At 36.8% G+C, this 16,902-nt stretch overlaps 1 protein-coding gene across 2 annotated transcripts in view; it reads left to right on the top strand.

The window, feature by feature from the left end:
* CYSLTR1 (cysteinyl leukotriene receptor 1) overlaps positions 1-4,278 on the top strand; it is a 58,351-nt gene extending 54,073 nt beyond the window's left edge. For both annotated transcript variants that reach the window (XM_008978133.4, XM_003824413.4), the window contains one exon: positions 590-4,278. In XM_008978133.4, the coding sequence (XP_008976381.1) occupies positions 617-1,630 (1,014 nt within the window). In that variant the 5' untranslated portion in view covers positions 590-616 and the 3' untranslated portion in view covers positions 1,631-4,278. The remainder of the gene's footprint in view (positions 1-589) is intronic.
* Positions 4,279-16,902: the final 12,624 nt, after the last annotated feature.

The raw sequence follows: 16,902 nt of genomic DNA, 5'->3' as shown, positions 1-16,902 counted from the left end.
GTTTTGGTACCAGTACCATGCTGTTTTGGTTACTGTAGCCTTGTATTATAGTTTGAAGTCAGGTAGCGTGATGCCTCCAGCTTTGTTCTTTTGGCTTAGGATTGATTTGGTGATGTGGGCTCTTTTTGGGAGCCAAGCATTTTCATCCAGATTTTATTATCTAAAATAATTCAGAGATTTTCCAATAAATAAGTATAGATATAGATATATTCATACATGTGAAACTGCTTCTTAAAGCTTTTCTCTAATAGAAAAACAAGTTCATTTGAAAGGAAAACCTACCGAATTGTACTACAGTAGTATGATTTAAAATACAGGAGGGCTGTTTCACCTAGGTCTTGAAGATTTAGAGGAAGTCCATCAGAAAAACATAGGTGGGAAAGGACAAAAAAAGTTTTCTGGATGCCTGTAGGATACAGACTCTTCTCCGGAGGATAAGGTACAGCTGAATCCCTCCTCAATGCCTCACTACTCTTGCTTGCTGCTGTGGTCAAAAAGTATACATAGTGACACTATGAAATAAAACATTAGTACTTCCTGTAATTTATGGTCTAGTTAAAATTGACAATTTTTTTTTTATTTATTGTAGGCACAAAGCAGACATTCGTAGAGAAACATGGATGAAACAGGAAATCTGACAGTATCTTCTGCCACATGCCATGACACTATTGATGACTTCCGCAATCAAGTGTATTCCACCTTGTACTCTATGATCTCTGTTGTAGGCTTCTTTGGCAATGGCTTTGTGCTCTATGTCCTCATAAAAACCTATCATGAGAAGTCAGCCTTCCAAGTATACATGATTAATTTAGCAGTAGCAGATCTACTTTGTGTGTGCACACTGCCTCTCCGTGTGGTCTATTATGTTCACAAAGGTATTTGGCTCTTTGGTGACTTCTTGTGCCGCCTCAGCACCTATGCTTTGTATGTCAACCTCTATTGTAGCATCTTCTTTATGACAGCCATGAGCTTTTTCCGGTGCATTGCAATTGTTTTTCCAGTCCAGAACATTAATTTGGTTACACAGAAAAAAGCCAGGTTTGTGTGTGTAGGTATTTGGATTTTTGTGATTTTGACCAGTTCTCCATTTCTAATGGCCAAACCACAAAAAGATGAGAAAAATAATACCAAGTGCTTTGAGCCCCCACAAGACAATCAAACTAAAAATCATGTTTTGGTCTTGCATTATGTGTCATTGTTTGTTGGCTTTATCATCCCTTTTGTTATTATAATTGTCTGTTACACAATGATCATTTTGACCTTACTAAAAAAATCAATGAAAAAAAATCTGTCAAGTCATAAAAAGGCTATAGGAATGATCATGGTCGTGACCGCTGCCTTTTTAGTCAGTTTCATGCCATATCATATTCAACGTACCATTCACCTTCATTTTTTACACAGTGAAACTAAACCCTGTGATTCTGTCCTTAGAATGCAGAAGTCCGTGGTCATAACCTTGTCTCTGGCTGCATCCAATTGTTGCTTTGACCCTCTCCTATATTTCTTTTCTGGGGGTAACTTTAGGAAAAGGCTGTCGACATTTAGAAAGCATTCTTTGTCCAGCGTGACTTATGTACCCAGAAAGAAGGCCTCTTTGCCAGAAAAAGGAGAAGAAATATGTAAAGTATAGTTTAAACCCATTTCCAGTCCAAACCAATGAAAATAGTTTCCCAAATAAGTATTTTGTCAAATCATTTACAAAAAAAATAAAAATTTTACTTAATATTTTATAAATACTTAACTATTTGGGCCTACAACTCTATCTCATTTATGCATCCACATGATTAGATATTTATAGATATTTTAAGTGCTAAAAATTCGGTCCACAACTATGAACTGAATTATAAATAATTTTGACCACTCACCAGAATTTGGAGAATATTTGTATCTTTGCACTATAAAATATGTCTTATATTAAAGTTTTCCTCTTCAAATAAAAGCTTTACAAATGATAAAATATATAAAATTAGTCAATAAAAATACATGCAAGCTAAAAGTTATAAAATATAAAACTAGATATAAAATTGGCAAATAGTTCTGAATCATTCTAACATATTCCTTTGCATGCATGCCATCAGATGAGAACTGGAGATGACTCAGGAGCTACATAAAACGTACTGTCACCCTTCTTTGTAGTACTGATTCGCTAGGCAAATTAGGGCCATTTCTTCCAAAAGAGAATGTAAAAGTGCTAGAACAGACTAGTATTCAGCTAAAGGGTCCTAAAAGCACCATTCAATGTTCAATATGGAAACAGGAGAAATCTGGTCAAAAGCCAGTTTGTCTCCAATTTTCTTCTGCCTTTGCCTCACGCTCCCAAAATTGAATAGTGGAGTTTTAGCTGCTCAGTGAGGTTCCTGTAGAGATTTCTCTCCATCCATGACATATAATTCTTCCTTAAGAAGCCAGACAACTGGCACTCCTATATATAAATAGAAGTAATTAAAAACTTATCTGAAGAAGAGAAAAGGAAAAGGAATCTACTTTTCTATATGCCAATTGCTGGGATCAAAATAAACTACAAAGGATTTATGAAGAAAATTGTGAATGTTCACGTTACAAATTCTTTTAAGAAGTGCATACATTTATGTATATGTATACAACTATATGTAAGAGATTTTGCTGTATGATATGCATTATGGGTGAAAGTTCACTATAAGTTTTATTATTGCTTTATTACTTTTTATTGGTATGTTGACAGGAATATCATGGATATGTTTACAGTGACTTTTATATTACAGTGAACGCTTTGATCTTAAAACAGCCACAACAACTCATCTACGGCTGAAATATAATATGCGTGGACAAGCTTTTGCTGAAGTGTAGTGTGTCCTTTAAGTTTGTTTTTTAAAAGGTACCTTACCTCAGAGGAAATAAATGATAACTATAAAGAAAAAAGAAAGCTTTGGGAAAATTTTCTATCTGAATCTGCCATGTGTACATTATTTCTATTTCATTTCTAATGTTGTAGTCCCTTGGGGAAAAAAATTACAAAACATAAACGGAAAGGACCTCTAAGGCATAGTAATAGCTTGTGCCCATTTATTTTTAATATACCTGTGACCTGGCCGTTTCTATGCTCTTACCCTATACTATTTTTCCCTTGCTGGAGACAAAGATCAAACATAATATTTATCACAAAATTCAATCCTCATTTCTCATTTACTGGGCCTTCTGCTATACAGCAAGCAGCATAGTATGGTAGAAGAGCACTAGATTGGAATCCAGAAGACCTGGATGCTAACCTGGTCTCTATTGCTTACTAGTTATGTAACTTTAAGCAAATGACATAAACTCTAATCCTCAGCTTCCTTATTTGTAAAATGGTAATAATAATACTTATCCTGCATTTTTTATAGGGCATTTGTAAAACTCAAATGAGATCAGGAATGTTAAAGTTTTAAAAAATATATAACAAGATATAATGTTTAAGTATTTAGAGGTAGTTCTGTTACTTAAAATTACTGAGTCATATTTACTACATGGATTCTCAGATTTGAAAGAATTTGAACAAAAATAGCCATAGTTAAATCCTACTCCACATCAAAGAATCTTGTGGGTTATTTATTTCTTCCAGGCTTTTGCCGATGTTATCATTTCCAGTCATAGTCCCACTTCCTCCCACACAGCAACATACCATAAAACCTTCAATTACTTGCAAGCCCATCATAAATTTGCTTTTTTTCATGTCTTATGTACTTATAGCTTCCACCACACTGCATAGTACTTAATGTTTTCACCAATTTTTCCACATGTTAATATTGTCTCCCAAAGTGGAGTTATCACTTTGTGGAATTATAAATTCCTTGAGGTTGAAAATTATGTATTTAAGTGGTAGTATCTAACATTTAATAAACTCTAACTATATACTATATTCTATTTTAAGTGTTTTACCCATATCAATGAATTTTATGCTTACAACTGCCCTGCAAGGTATGTACCATTATTATGCCTGCTTTGCTGAATTAAAAACTGAGGTGAGGTCATGGAACTTGCTCAGTCAGTCAGCTAGTAAGCACCAGAACCAAGGTTCAAACCCAGGCAGTCTGATTTCACAACCCATGTTCTTAATTTACTATAATATCCTGCGGGACCATTTTCAGGCAAAAAGCTTCAGCTGTGGGAGACAAATAGGTTCTACAGATCTGTTTTTCAACATTATGCCTATAGTTAACAATACAATATTGTATATTTAAAAGTTTGTTAAGAGGATATATTTCATGTAAGGTGCTCTTACCACAGTAAAAGATATACAAATACAGAGAGAAAGAGAAATATAGAAAATTAAAGTTTATTTTTTAATGATGTTTAAATGACTTATTCATTTATTTTAAAAACTAGGTTTAATTAAACTACATGCTTATATTTTTTAATTATATAAACACATGAACCATGACCTAAAGCCTATTATTTTAGTTGGAAGAACATATTAAGAATATTATATCCTGGCCAGGCGCAGTGGCTTATGCCTGTAATTCCACCATTTTGGGAGACCAAGGCAGGCAGATCACGAGGTCAGGAGTTCGAGACCAGCCTGGCCAACATGGTGAAAACCCCATCTCTACTAAAAACACAAAAATTAGCTAGGCGTGGTGGCACGCACCTGCAATTCCAGCTACTAGGGAGGCTGAGGCAGGAGAATTACTTGAACCCGGGAAGTAGAGGTTGCAGTGAGCCAAGATCGTGCCACTGCACTCCAGCCTAGGTGACAGAGCAAAGCTCTGTCTCAAAAAATATATATATATAATATATATAGTTATATGCATTATATATATTATATAATATATACTACATATAGATATATTATATATTATATATTATATATTCTATATTAATATAGAATATATATAATATATTCTATATTAATATAGAATATATTATATGTATAGAATATATTATATATATTCTATATATATAATATATTCTATATTAATATAGAATATATTATAATATATTCTATATATATAATATATTCTATATTCTATATAAATATATTATATATTATATATTTATACATTATATATTATATATTTATATATTATATAGAATATATATTCTATATATTATATAGACTATATATTCTATATATTATATATTTATATATTATATAGACTATATATTCTATATATTATATATAATATATAGAATATATATTCTATATATTATATATTTATATAATATATAGAATATATATTCTATATATTATGTATAATATATAGAATATATATTCTATATATTATATAATATATAGAATATATATTCTATATATTATATATTATATAATATATAGAATATATATTCTATATATTATACATATTATATAGAATATATATTCTATATATTCTATATAAATATAGAATATATATTCTATATATTCTATATAAATATAGAATATATATTCTATATATTGTATAGAATATATAGAATATATAGAATATATAGAATATATAGAATATAGAATATATATACTATATTTATATATATTATATAGAATATATATTCTATATTTATAAATTATATAGAATATATATTCTATATTTATATATTATATAGAATATATATTCTATATTTATATATATTATATAGAATATAGAATATATATTCTATATAAATTATATAGAATATATATTCTATATTTATATATTATATAGAATATAGAATATATATTTATATATTATATAGAATATAGAATATAGAATACATTTATATATTATATAGAATAGATATATTTTATATATTCTATATTATATATATAATATTTATATATTATATATTAATATTATATATATTATATAAATATATATTATATATTTATAAAATATATAGATATATATTAGATATAATTATTATATATTATATCTAATATATATCATATATCATATATAAATATATATTATATATTTTTATATATAATATAAATATATATCTATATATTATATAACTATATATTATATAGTTATATAATATATATTATATAAATATATTATATATTATATAACTATATAATATTTTATATAATATATATTATATAACTATATAATATATATTTATATAATATATTATATAACTATATAATATATAGTTATATAATATATCTATATATTATATAACTATATATTATATAGTTATATAATATATAGATATATTATATAACTATATAATATATAGTTATATAATATATGATATATAATATATATTTATATAATATATATTATATATTTATATGTTACATATTATATATATTATATATAATATATATTATATATAATATATATTATATATTTTATATATTTATATATTTTATATATTTATATATTTTATATAATATATAATATATTTTATATAATATATATTTATATATTTTATATATTATATATTATATATTATATATTTATATATTTATATATTCTATATAATATATATGATATATAATATATTTATATATCATATATATTATATATTTATATATTCTATATATATATTATATATAATATATTTATATATAATATATATTATATTTATATATTATATATTTATATATTATATACATTATATATTTATATATATTATATCCTAGAACATTGACATTAGAAGGAGCTTGACATTTGTGATTCCTAATGGCCTTCACACTCATTCTTTTGGTTGTAAATGGTCCTTTTAAATATTATCAGCTATCTAAACTCTCATTATATACTTAGTTTTTTATTTTCCTCAGCCAATATGGTTTATGTATATCAAAAACTATTTCAATCTTGTAAGAATACTCTGCATTTTCACCTACAAAATAAACATAAATAGTTCTGTGTACTCATCTTAACTGTAAACTTTGGTTTTCTTGGTTGTCAAAACCTCCTAGCCTTTCACCTTAGTGACATAATTTTGCATTTTAATTGTCCTTTTAAGATAATTAAATATATATATATATATTTCAATATCTACTTCTTACTAACACTTTAGTGACTCCAAAGGTAGAAATTTGGAAGCTTGAAAGGTGAGATTAGATCTCAGCAATGTAAATTTGTGGGCTCTTTTTGGTAAGCACTACTGCACAGAAGGTAGGAAAAGAAGCTCATTTATCACATTCTACCTCATATGTACAACCCAGGTTAGATTGGCTTTGCCTGATATTAAAATAGCAAAATGTTTCTGAGAACCAAATCCAAAACATTTTGTTTGATCCACCAAGAGCTCTGTTACTCCAGATGAATCACAAGACAACTTCTAACTCCTCATTCATCTGCTTGTTAGTTCCCTTTTCTCTGCAGTATATGTAATCCCTTTACATAATCCCCTCCATGGTAACTCTGCTAAATCACAAAAATATATTTCTTTTCTAAATTACAAAGGCATAACTTAAACTTTATCAAACAGATTTACATGGAACACTGGCTCAAATGACATTTAAATTTGTATCCCCAAGAAGCTGACCCTTACAGTGTCTCTTGATAGCTAGTCACTTGATCTAAGAAATCTTTTGCATGTCACTAGCACTATCTTAGAACTTTAACCCAATTAAATTATCCTTATGGAAAACTGTCCTTTTGGTGCACAAAGTTATTTACTGGCTATCCAAATGGCAAAACAAAGTAAAACTATGCCCTTGCCTCGTTGCATTGCACTCTGGGTAAATAAAAAGTAGCATATTTGTTTCTGAATACCCATAACTGCTTTTGGTTTGGTGTTTTTTCACCTTCCTAACTTGAAAGTGTAATGATCTCTTGAAGACCCAGACAGTTATGAAAATTAAATAATGAAAAATAATGTTTTACATCCCATTAAAAACCAGATTATTCTTTCTGCAACTTGGCAAAGAATAATTCAAATTACTACCTAATTCTAGTTTCCCTTTTTAAAAAAAGTTCAAACAACTGACAAGAAACCAAGAAAATTTATCCCCTTTTACTCTTCCAAATAGTTTTCCCTTTTACTGGATAAAAGTTATAGTAGCTCAGCTAAGATTTAGCTCTTTATTCGCTCCACAGGAGTTTTTGTCACTAAAACAGCACCAACAACTCTTCATGTATATCAGGTTTTGAATTTAAGTCTAATTATAAAAGCATTGCAAATCGGATCCTATAGTCCTGCAGGGCTTGATTTCTGACTCTGTGTCTTTTCCCACTATGCCATATTTAGTACTCAGCATAACTGGCATCTTGAATGAACCCTTTCTTCCCCTGTTTTGGGAAGGTCCTGTTGACAATCTATATTCTAATATTGTCAGAATATTGGAAGAAGCCTAAAATTCCTTGATTCAAGGGAGTGATAAGCTAGTGTATTAACAGAGAAATTGGGCCTTTCTCAAGGCTAAAATAATTAGGGACCCTTAAGGTGAGTGTTCATATCATTATAAAATCCCAGGAAGCACCATGGAATGTTTGAAAGAGGCAGTTGAGGTGATATTAGGACAATATATGTACAGGGGCACTCAAGGGAGTGCCCAAATGGATGACAGGAGATCTGGTTAGTTTGTACAGTCTTTTCTCTTGTCAAGTGCATTATTTATCAATAAACTTTAGAATATCCATTTTTTTGCTTACTTGCCAGAAAGACAAAATATTGACTAGTTGATTAGAATATCATCTGCTTCATTATTTCACTTTTTACTATATATTATTCAACTGGTTTTCTGGTACAGATTCTTTTCTGGTGAGTTTGGGCAAGACGAGCTAGTTTCCCTGTGGCCCAAACCCCATACCCTTTCCTCTCAGCTCCAAACCATCCCTGAAAAAATAAATTGACAAAAGATAGAAGTTTCTAATATGAATGCATTGGAAGCCTCAACTCTGGGATAGAGAAATACTGCAACCTCAAAGTCTTGTTTATTAAGCTATTCCTCAATATTGCAAATATGGTTATGGTACTTTAAAAGTAGACACTATAAAAAAAAGTAGATACTATAATCACCTTGACTGTGTCTCCATATAACTGTTGAATAATTTGACTAATTAAGAATCTTACAATCTGGGAATTGAAAGAGACCCTAAAGATTGTGTAGTTCGGACTCCCATACATTGTTTGATTACCCTCTAGGGCTTTCTGCCAAGTGGCTACTTAGCCTGTTCTTAAAAATGACAGGAACTCGCTCTCGCTCTCCGTCTCCCTCTCCCTCTCCCCACGGTCTCCCTCTCCCTCTCTTTCCACGGTCTCCCTCTGATGCCGAGCTGAGGCTGGACTGTACTGCTGCCATCTCCGCTCGCTGCAACCTCCCTGCCTGATTCTCCTGCCTCAGCCTGCCGAGTGCCTGCGATTGCAGGCACGCGCCGCCAGGCCTGACTGGTTTTCGTATTTTTTTGGTGGAGACAGGGTTTCGCTGTGTTGGCCGGGCTGGTCTCCAGCTCCTAACCGCGAGTGATCCGCCAGCCTCGGCCTCCCGAGGTGCCGGGATTGCAGACGGAGTCTCATTCACTCAGTGCTCAATGGTGCCCAGGCTGGAGTGCAGTGGCGTGGTCTCTGCTCGCTACAACCTCCACCTCCCAGCCGCCTGCCTTGGCCTCCCAAAGTGCCGAGATTGCAGCCTCTGCCCGGCCACCACCCCGTCTGGGAAGTGAGGAGCGTCTCTGCCCAGCCGCCCATCATCTGGGATGTGAGGAGCCCCTCTGCCTGGCTGCCCAGTCTGGAAAGTGAGGAGCGTCTCTGCCTGGCCGCCATCCCATCTAGGAAGTGAGGAGCGCCTCTTCCCGGCCGCCATCCCATCTAGGAAGTGAGGAGCGTCTCTGCCCGGCCACCCATCATCTGAGATGTGGGGAGCGCCTCTGCCCCACCACCCCGTCTAAGATGTGAGAAGTGCCTCTGCCTGGCCGCGACCCCATCAGGGAGTTGAGGAGCGTCTCTGCCCGGCCGCCCCGTCTGAGAAGTGAGGAGACCCGTGACCCCGTCCGGGAGGGAGGTGGGGGGGTCAGCCCCCCGCCCGGCCAGCCGCCCCGTCCGGGAGGGAGGTGGGGGGATCAGCCCCCCTCCCGGCCAGCCGCCCCGTCCGGGAGGGAGGTGGGGGGTCAGCCCCCCGCCCGGCCAGCCACCCCGTCCGGGAGGGAGGTGGGGGGTCAGCCCCCCGCCCGGCCAGCCACCCCGTCCGGGAGGGAGGTGGGGGGGGTCAGCCCCCCACCCGGCCAGCCGCCCCGTCCGGGAAGTGAGGGGCACCTCTGCTCGGCCGCCCCTACTGGGAAGTGAGGAGCCCCTCTGCCCGGCCAGCCGCCCGGTCTGGGAGGGAGGTGGGGGGGTCAGCCCCCCGCCCGGTCAGCCGCCGTGTCCGGGAGGTGAGGGGCGCCTCTGCCCGGCCACCCCTACTGGGAAGTGAGGAGCCCCTCTGCCCAACCACCACCCCGTCTGGGAGGTGTGCCCAGCAGCTCATGGAGAACGGGCCATGATGACGGTGGTGGTTTTGTGGAGTAGAAAGGGGGGAAAGGTGGGGAACGGATTGAGAAATCGGATGGTTGCCGTGTCTGTGTGGAAAGAAGTAGACATGGGAGACTTTTCATTTTGTTCTGTACTAAGAAAAATTCTTCTGCCTTGGAAAAAAAAAAAATGACAGGAACTCAAAACCAGAAAAGGAGAAAAAAAGAGTGAAAGATAAAAAAAAAAAAAAGAAAAGAAAGAATTGGGGCAATGAATAGACAACAGTTATAAATATAGTAGTTATTAATCCATCTATATTGATAATCACCTTAAATGTGAATAGTAGTCTAAATACACAAACTAAAAGAGACTGTGAGAGTGAATTTCTTGAAAGACCAACTCTATGTTTTCTACACAATACTCACTTTAAATATAAAGACAGAGATAGATTAAAATTAAAATAATGGAGAAAATATACCATGATAGCACTAATCAAAAGAAAGAACATACATATATCAATTCTGAAAAGGAGACTTCAGAGGAAGGGAAATTATCAGGTATTAAAAGGGGCAGGGGTTTCCAAGATGGCGAACTAGAAACCGCTGTGGTCAGAGGCTCCCACTAAGAAGAATGAAAAGAGCAAGTGAATCCTGCACCAGCAACTGAGGTATTCAAGTTCTCTCATTGGGACTAACTAGGCAGTTGGCACAACCCATGGAGAATGAGGAAAAGCAGGGTGGTGCGACAGCCCACTTGGGAGCTACAAGGGGCAAGGGGAGCTCCCACCCCTAGCCAAGGGAGGCAGTGAGCGATTGTGCTACCCCACCCAGGAAACCAGTCTTTTTTCCATGTATCTGTGCAACCTGTGGATCAGGAGGTCCCCCTCATGAGCCCATGCCACCAGGGTCTTGGGTCCCAAGCACAGAACTCTGCAGATTCTCAGCAGCCATTCAGCTGGAGACTGCCTAAGATTATTGAATTCCCATGGGAAGGGTTGGCCACCATCACTGTGGCTGCCTGCTGCCTAAGACAACTGAGCTCCTCAAGGGAGGGGCGGCAGCCATCACTGCAGCTGCCTGTTTCCTGAGAGGGCTGAACTCCCAGGCGAAGAGGCAGCAGCCATCACTAAAGCTCCAGTCTGCCATTTTTCCCCTGCCAGAGCCAGGGAGATGGGGCAGTTTGGACCCAGGAGGAATTCTCCACGATGCAGCACAGCAGCTGTGGCAGATCGTGGCCAAACTGCCTCTTTAGGCTGGACCCTGACCCATCCCTCTTCACCAGGTGGGGCCTCCCTGTGGAAATTTCAGCAACTCCAGCCAGGGGATTATGAACAGAATTCTGATCTCCCTGGAATGGACCCCCGAAGGGGAGGGTGGCCGCCATCTCCACAGATCAGCAGACTTAGTCTTTCCCCTGCTGGCACTGAGGAATCCAGGCAGTCTGAATGAGTGGAATTTTTCCCCAGCACAGTGCACCCCCTCCCCCAATGGACAGCCAGAGTGCTTCATTAAGCAGGACCTTGAACACATGCCTCCTGACTGGATGAGGCCACTCAACAGGGGTTGTCAGACAGCTTACATAGGAGTGTTCCCACTGGCATCAGGTTGGTGCCCCTCTAAGACGGAGCTCCCAGAGGAAGGAGCAGGCTGCAATCTTTGCTATCTGCAGCCTCCAGTGGTGACACCTCCAGGTGCAGGAGGGACCCAGGTGAATAGGGTCTGGAGGGGACCCCTAGCAAACCACAGAAGCCCTACAGAAGAGGGGCCTGACTGTTAAAAGAAAAACAAACAGAAACCAATAACAACAACAGCATCAACAAAAAAGTCCCCACAAAAAACCCATCTGAAAGTCAGCAGCCTCAAAGATTGAAGCTAGATAAACTTATGAAAATGAGAAAGAATCAATGCAAAAACACTGAAAACTCAACAAGGCAGAGTGTATCTTCTCTTGCAAATGATCACAACACCTCCCCAGCAAGGGCACAGAACTGGGCAGAGGCTGAGATGGATAAATTGACATAAGTAGGCTTCAGAAGGCCACTAATAATGAACTTCCCTGAGATAAAGGAGCATGATCTAACCCAATGCAAAGAAGCTAAGAACCATGATAAAACACTACACAAGCTGTTAACCAGAATAACCAGTTTAGAAAGGAACATTAATGACCTGATGGAGGTGAAAAACACAACACAAGAACTTCACAATGCAAATACAAGTATAAATAGCCAAATAGACCAAACAAAGAATTTCAGAGCTTGAAGACTATCTTGCTGAAATAAGACAGGCAAACAAGAATAGAAAAAAAAAAAAACAGAATGAAAAAGAATCAATAAAACATCTGAGAACTATGGATTATGTAAAAAGACTGAATCTATGACTGATTGGGGTACCTGAAAGAGACAGAAAGAACAAAATCAAGTTGGAAAACATACTTCAGGATAACATCCAGGAGAGCTCCAACCTAGCTAGAGGGGTTAACATTCAAATCAAGGAAATCCAGAGAACCCCAGTAAGATGCTCCAAGAGAAGATCAATCCAAAGACTCATAATCATCAGATTCTCCAAGGTCAAAATGAAGGAAAAATGCTAAGGGCAGGCAGAGAGAAAGGCTAGGTCACCTACAAAAAGAAGCCCATCAGACTAACAGTGGACCTCTTAGCAGAAACCCTACAAGCCAGAAGAGATTGGGGGCAAATATTCAACATTCTTAAAGAAAAGAATTTCCATACCAGAATTTCCTACCTGGCCAAACTGAGCTTCATAAGCAAAGGAGAAATATTTGTTTTTTCAGACAAGCAAATGCCAAGGGAGTTTGTCACCACTAAGCCTGCCTTGCAAGAACTCCTGGAGGAAGTACTAAATATAGAAAGGAAAAATTGTTACCAGCCACTACAAAAACACACTGAAGTACAAAGACCAATGACACTATGAAGCAATTACATCAACAAGTCTGCATGGCGGGGCGTGGTGGCTCACACTGGTAATCCCAGCACTTTGGGAGGCTGAGGTGGGCAGATTATGTGAGGTCAGGAGTTCAAGACCAGCCTGACCAACATGGTGAAACCCCGTCTCTACTAAAAATACAAAAAAATTAGCCAGGTGTGGTAGTGTATGCCTGCAGTCCCAATTACATGGGAAGCTGAGGCAGAAGAATTGATTGAGCTTGGGAGGCAGAGGTTGCAGTGAGCTGATATCATGCCACTGTACTCCAGCCTGGGCAAAACAGCAAAAATCCCTCTCAAAAAAAATACATATATATATACATGCAAAATAACCAGCTAGAACCATTATGATGGAATCAAATTCACACATAACATATTAACCTTAAATGTAAATTGGCTAAATGCCCCAATTAAAAGACACAGAAGGGTAAGCTGTACACAGAGTCAAGATCCATCAACATGGTGTCTTCAAGAGACCTATCTTACATGCAAAGACAAACAGAGGCTCAAAATAAGGGGATAAAAAAAAATTTACCAAGGCAGAAAAAAAGATGTTCTTTGAAACCAACGAGAACAAAGACAGAACATACCAGAATCTCTGGGACACATTCAAAGCAGTGTGTGGAGGGAAATTTATAGCACTAAATGCCCACAAGAGAAAGCAGGAAAGATCTAAAATTGACACCCTAACATCACAATTAAAAGAACTAGAGAAGAAAGAGCAAACACATTCAAAAGCTAGCAGAAGGCAAGAAATAACGAAGATCAGATCAGAACTGAAGGAAATAGAGACACAAAAAACCCTTCAAAAAATCAATGAATCCAGGAGCTGGTTTTTTGAAAAGACCGACAAAATTGATAGACTACTAGCAACACTAATAAAGAAGAAAAGAGAGAAGAATCAAATAGATGCAATAAAAAATGATAAAGGGGATATCACCACCAATCCCACAGAAATGCAAACTACCATCAGAGAATACTATAAACACCTCTATGCAAATAAACTAGAAAATCTAGAAGAAACTGATAAATTCCTCGACACACACACCCTCCCAAGACTAAACCAGGAAGAAGTTGAATCTCTGAATAAATCAATAACAGGCTCTGAAATTGAGGCAACAATGAATAGCTTACCAACCAAAAAAAGTCCAGGACCAGATGGATTCACAGCCAAATTCTACCAGAGGTACAAAGAGGAGCTGGTACCATTCCTTCTGAAACTATTCCAATCAATAGAAAAAGAGGGAATCCTCCCTAACTCATTTTATGAGGCCAGAATCATCCTGATACCAAAGCCTGGCAGAGACACAACAAAACAAGAGAATTTTAGACCAATATCCCTGATGAACATCGATGCAAAAATCCTCAACAAAATACTGGCAAACCGAATCCAGCAGCACATCAAAAAGCTTATTCACCATGATCAAGTGGGCTTCATCCCTGGGATGCAAGGCTGGTTCAACATATGCAAATCAATAAACATAATCTAGCATATAAACAGAACCAAGGACAAAAAAATATGACTATCTCAATAGATGCAGAAAAGGCCTCTGACAAAATTCAACAATGCTTCATGCTAAAAACTCTCAATAAATTAGGTATTGATGGGATGTATCTCAAAATAATAAGAGCTATCTATGACAAACCCACAGCCTATATCATACTGAATGGGCAAAAACTGGAAGCATTCCCTTTGAAAACTGGCACAAGACAGGGATGCCCTCTCTCACCACTCCTATTCAACATACTGTTGGAAGTTCTGGCCAGGGCAATTAGGCAGGAGAAGGAAATAAAGGGTATTCAATTAGGAAAAGAGGAAGTCAAATTGACCCTGTTTGCAGATGACATGATTGTATATCTAGAAAACCCCATCGTCTCAGCCCAAAATCTCCTTAAGCTGATAGGCAACTTCAGCAAAGTCTCAGGATACAAAATCAATGTGCAAAAATCACAAGCATTCTTATACACCAATAACAGACAAACAGAGAGCCAAATCATGAGTGAACTCCCATTCACAATTGCTTCAAAGAGAATAAAATACCTAGGAATCCAACTTACAAGCTACGTGAAGGACCTCTTCAAGGAGAACTACAAACCACTGCTCAATGAAATAAAAGAGGATACAAACAAATGGAAGAACATTCCATGCTCATGGGTAGGAAGAATCAATATCATGAAAATGGCCATACTGCCCAAGGTAATTTATAGATTCAATGCGATCCCCATCAAGCCACCAATGACTTTCTTCACAGAATTGGAAAAAACTACTTTAAAGTTCATATGGAACCAAAAAAGAGCCCACATCACCAAGTCAATCCTAAGCCAAAAGAACAAAGCTAGAGGCATCATGCTACCTGACTTCAAACTATACTACAAGGCTACAGTAACCAAAACAGCATGGTACTGGTACCAAAGCAGAGATATAGATCAATGGAAAAGAACGGAGCCCTCAGAAATAACGCCGCATATCTACAACTATCTGATCTTTGACAAACCTGAGAAAAAGAAAGCGATGGGGAAAGGATTCCCTATTGAATAAATGGTGCTGGGGAAACTGGCTAGCCATATGTAGAAAGCTGAAACTGCATCCCTTCCTTACACCTTGTACAAAATTACACCTTATACAAAAATTAATTCAAGATGGATTAAAGACTTAAATATTAGACCTAAAACCATAAAAACCCTAGAAGAAAACCTAGGCATTACCATTCAGGACATAGGCATGGGCAAGGACTTCATGTCTAAAACACCAAAAGCAATGGCAACAAAAGCCAAAATTGACAAATGGGATCTAATTAAACTAAAGAGCTTGTGCACAGCAAAAGAAACTACCATCAGAGTGAACAGGCAACCTAAAAATGGGAGAAAATTTTTGCAACCTACTCATCTGACAAAGGGCTAATATCCAGAATCTACAATGAACTCAAACAAATTTACAAGAAAAAAACAACCCCATCAAAAAGTGGGTGAAGGACATGAACAGATACTTCTCAAAAGAAGACATTTATGCAGCCAAAAAACACATGAAAAAATGCTCACCATCACTGGCCATCAGAGAAATGCAAATCAAAACCACAATAAGATAGCATCTCACACCAGTTAGAATGGCAATCATTAAAAAGTCAGGAAACAACAGGTGCTGGAGAGGATGTGGAGAAATAGGAACACTTTTACACTGTTGGTGGGACTGTAAACTAGTTCAACCCTTGTAGAAGTCAGTGTGGCGATTCCTCAGGGATCTAGAACTAGAAATACCATTTGACCCAGCCATCCCATTACTGGGTATATACTCAAAGGACTATAAATCATGCTGCTATAAAGACACATGCACACGTATGTTTATTGCGGCACTATTCACAATAGCAAAGACTTGGAACCAACCCAAATGTCCAACAATGATAGACTGGATTAAGAAAATGTGGCACATATACACCATGGAATACTATGCAGCCATAAAAAAGGATGAGTTCATGTCCTTTGTAGGGACATGGATGAAATTGGAAATCATCATTCTCAGTAAACTATTGCAAGAACAAAAAACCAAACACCGCATATTCTCACTCATAGGTGGGAATTGAACAATGGGATCACATGGACACAGGAAGGGGAACATCACACTCTGGGGACTG

Source organism: Pan paniscus, chromosome X (genome assembly GCF_029289425.2).
Source record: "Pan paniscus chromosome X, NHGRI_mPanPan1-v2.0_pri, whole genome shotgun sequence".
NCBI classification, from domain to species: domain Eukaryota; kingdom Metazoa; phylum Chordata; class Mammalia; order Primates; family Hominidae; genus Pan; species Pan paniscus.
The sequence above is the reverse complement of the archived record's forward strand: the minus strand, read 5'-3'. Positions and strand labels throughout refer to the sequence as shown.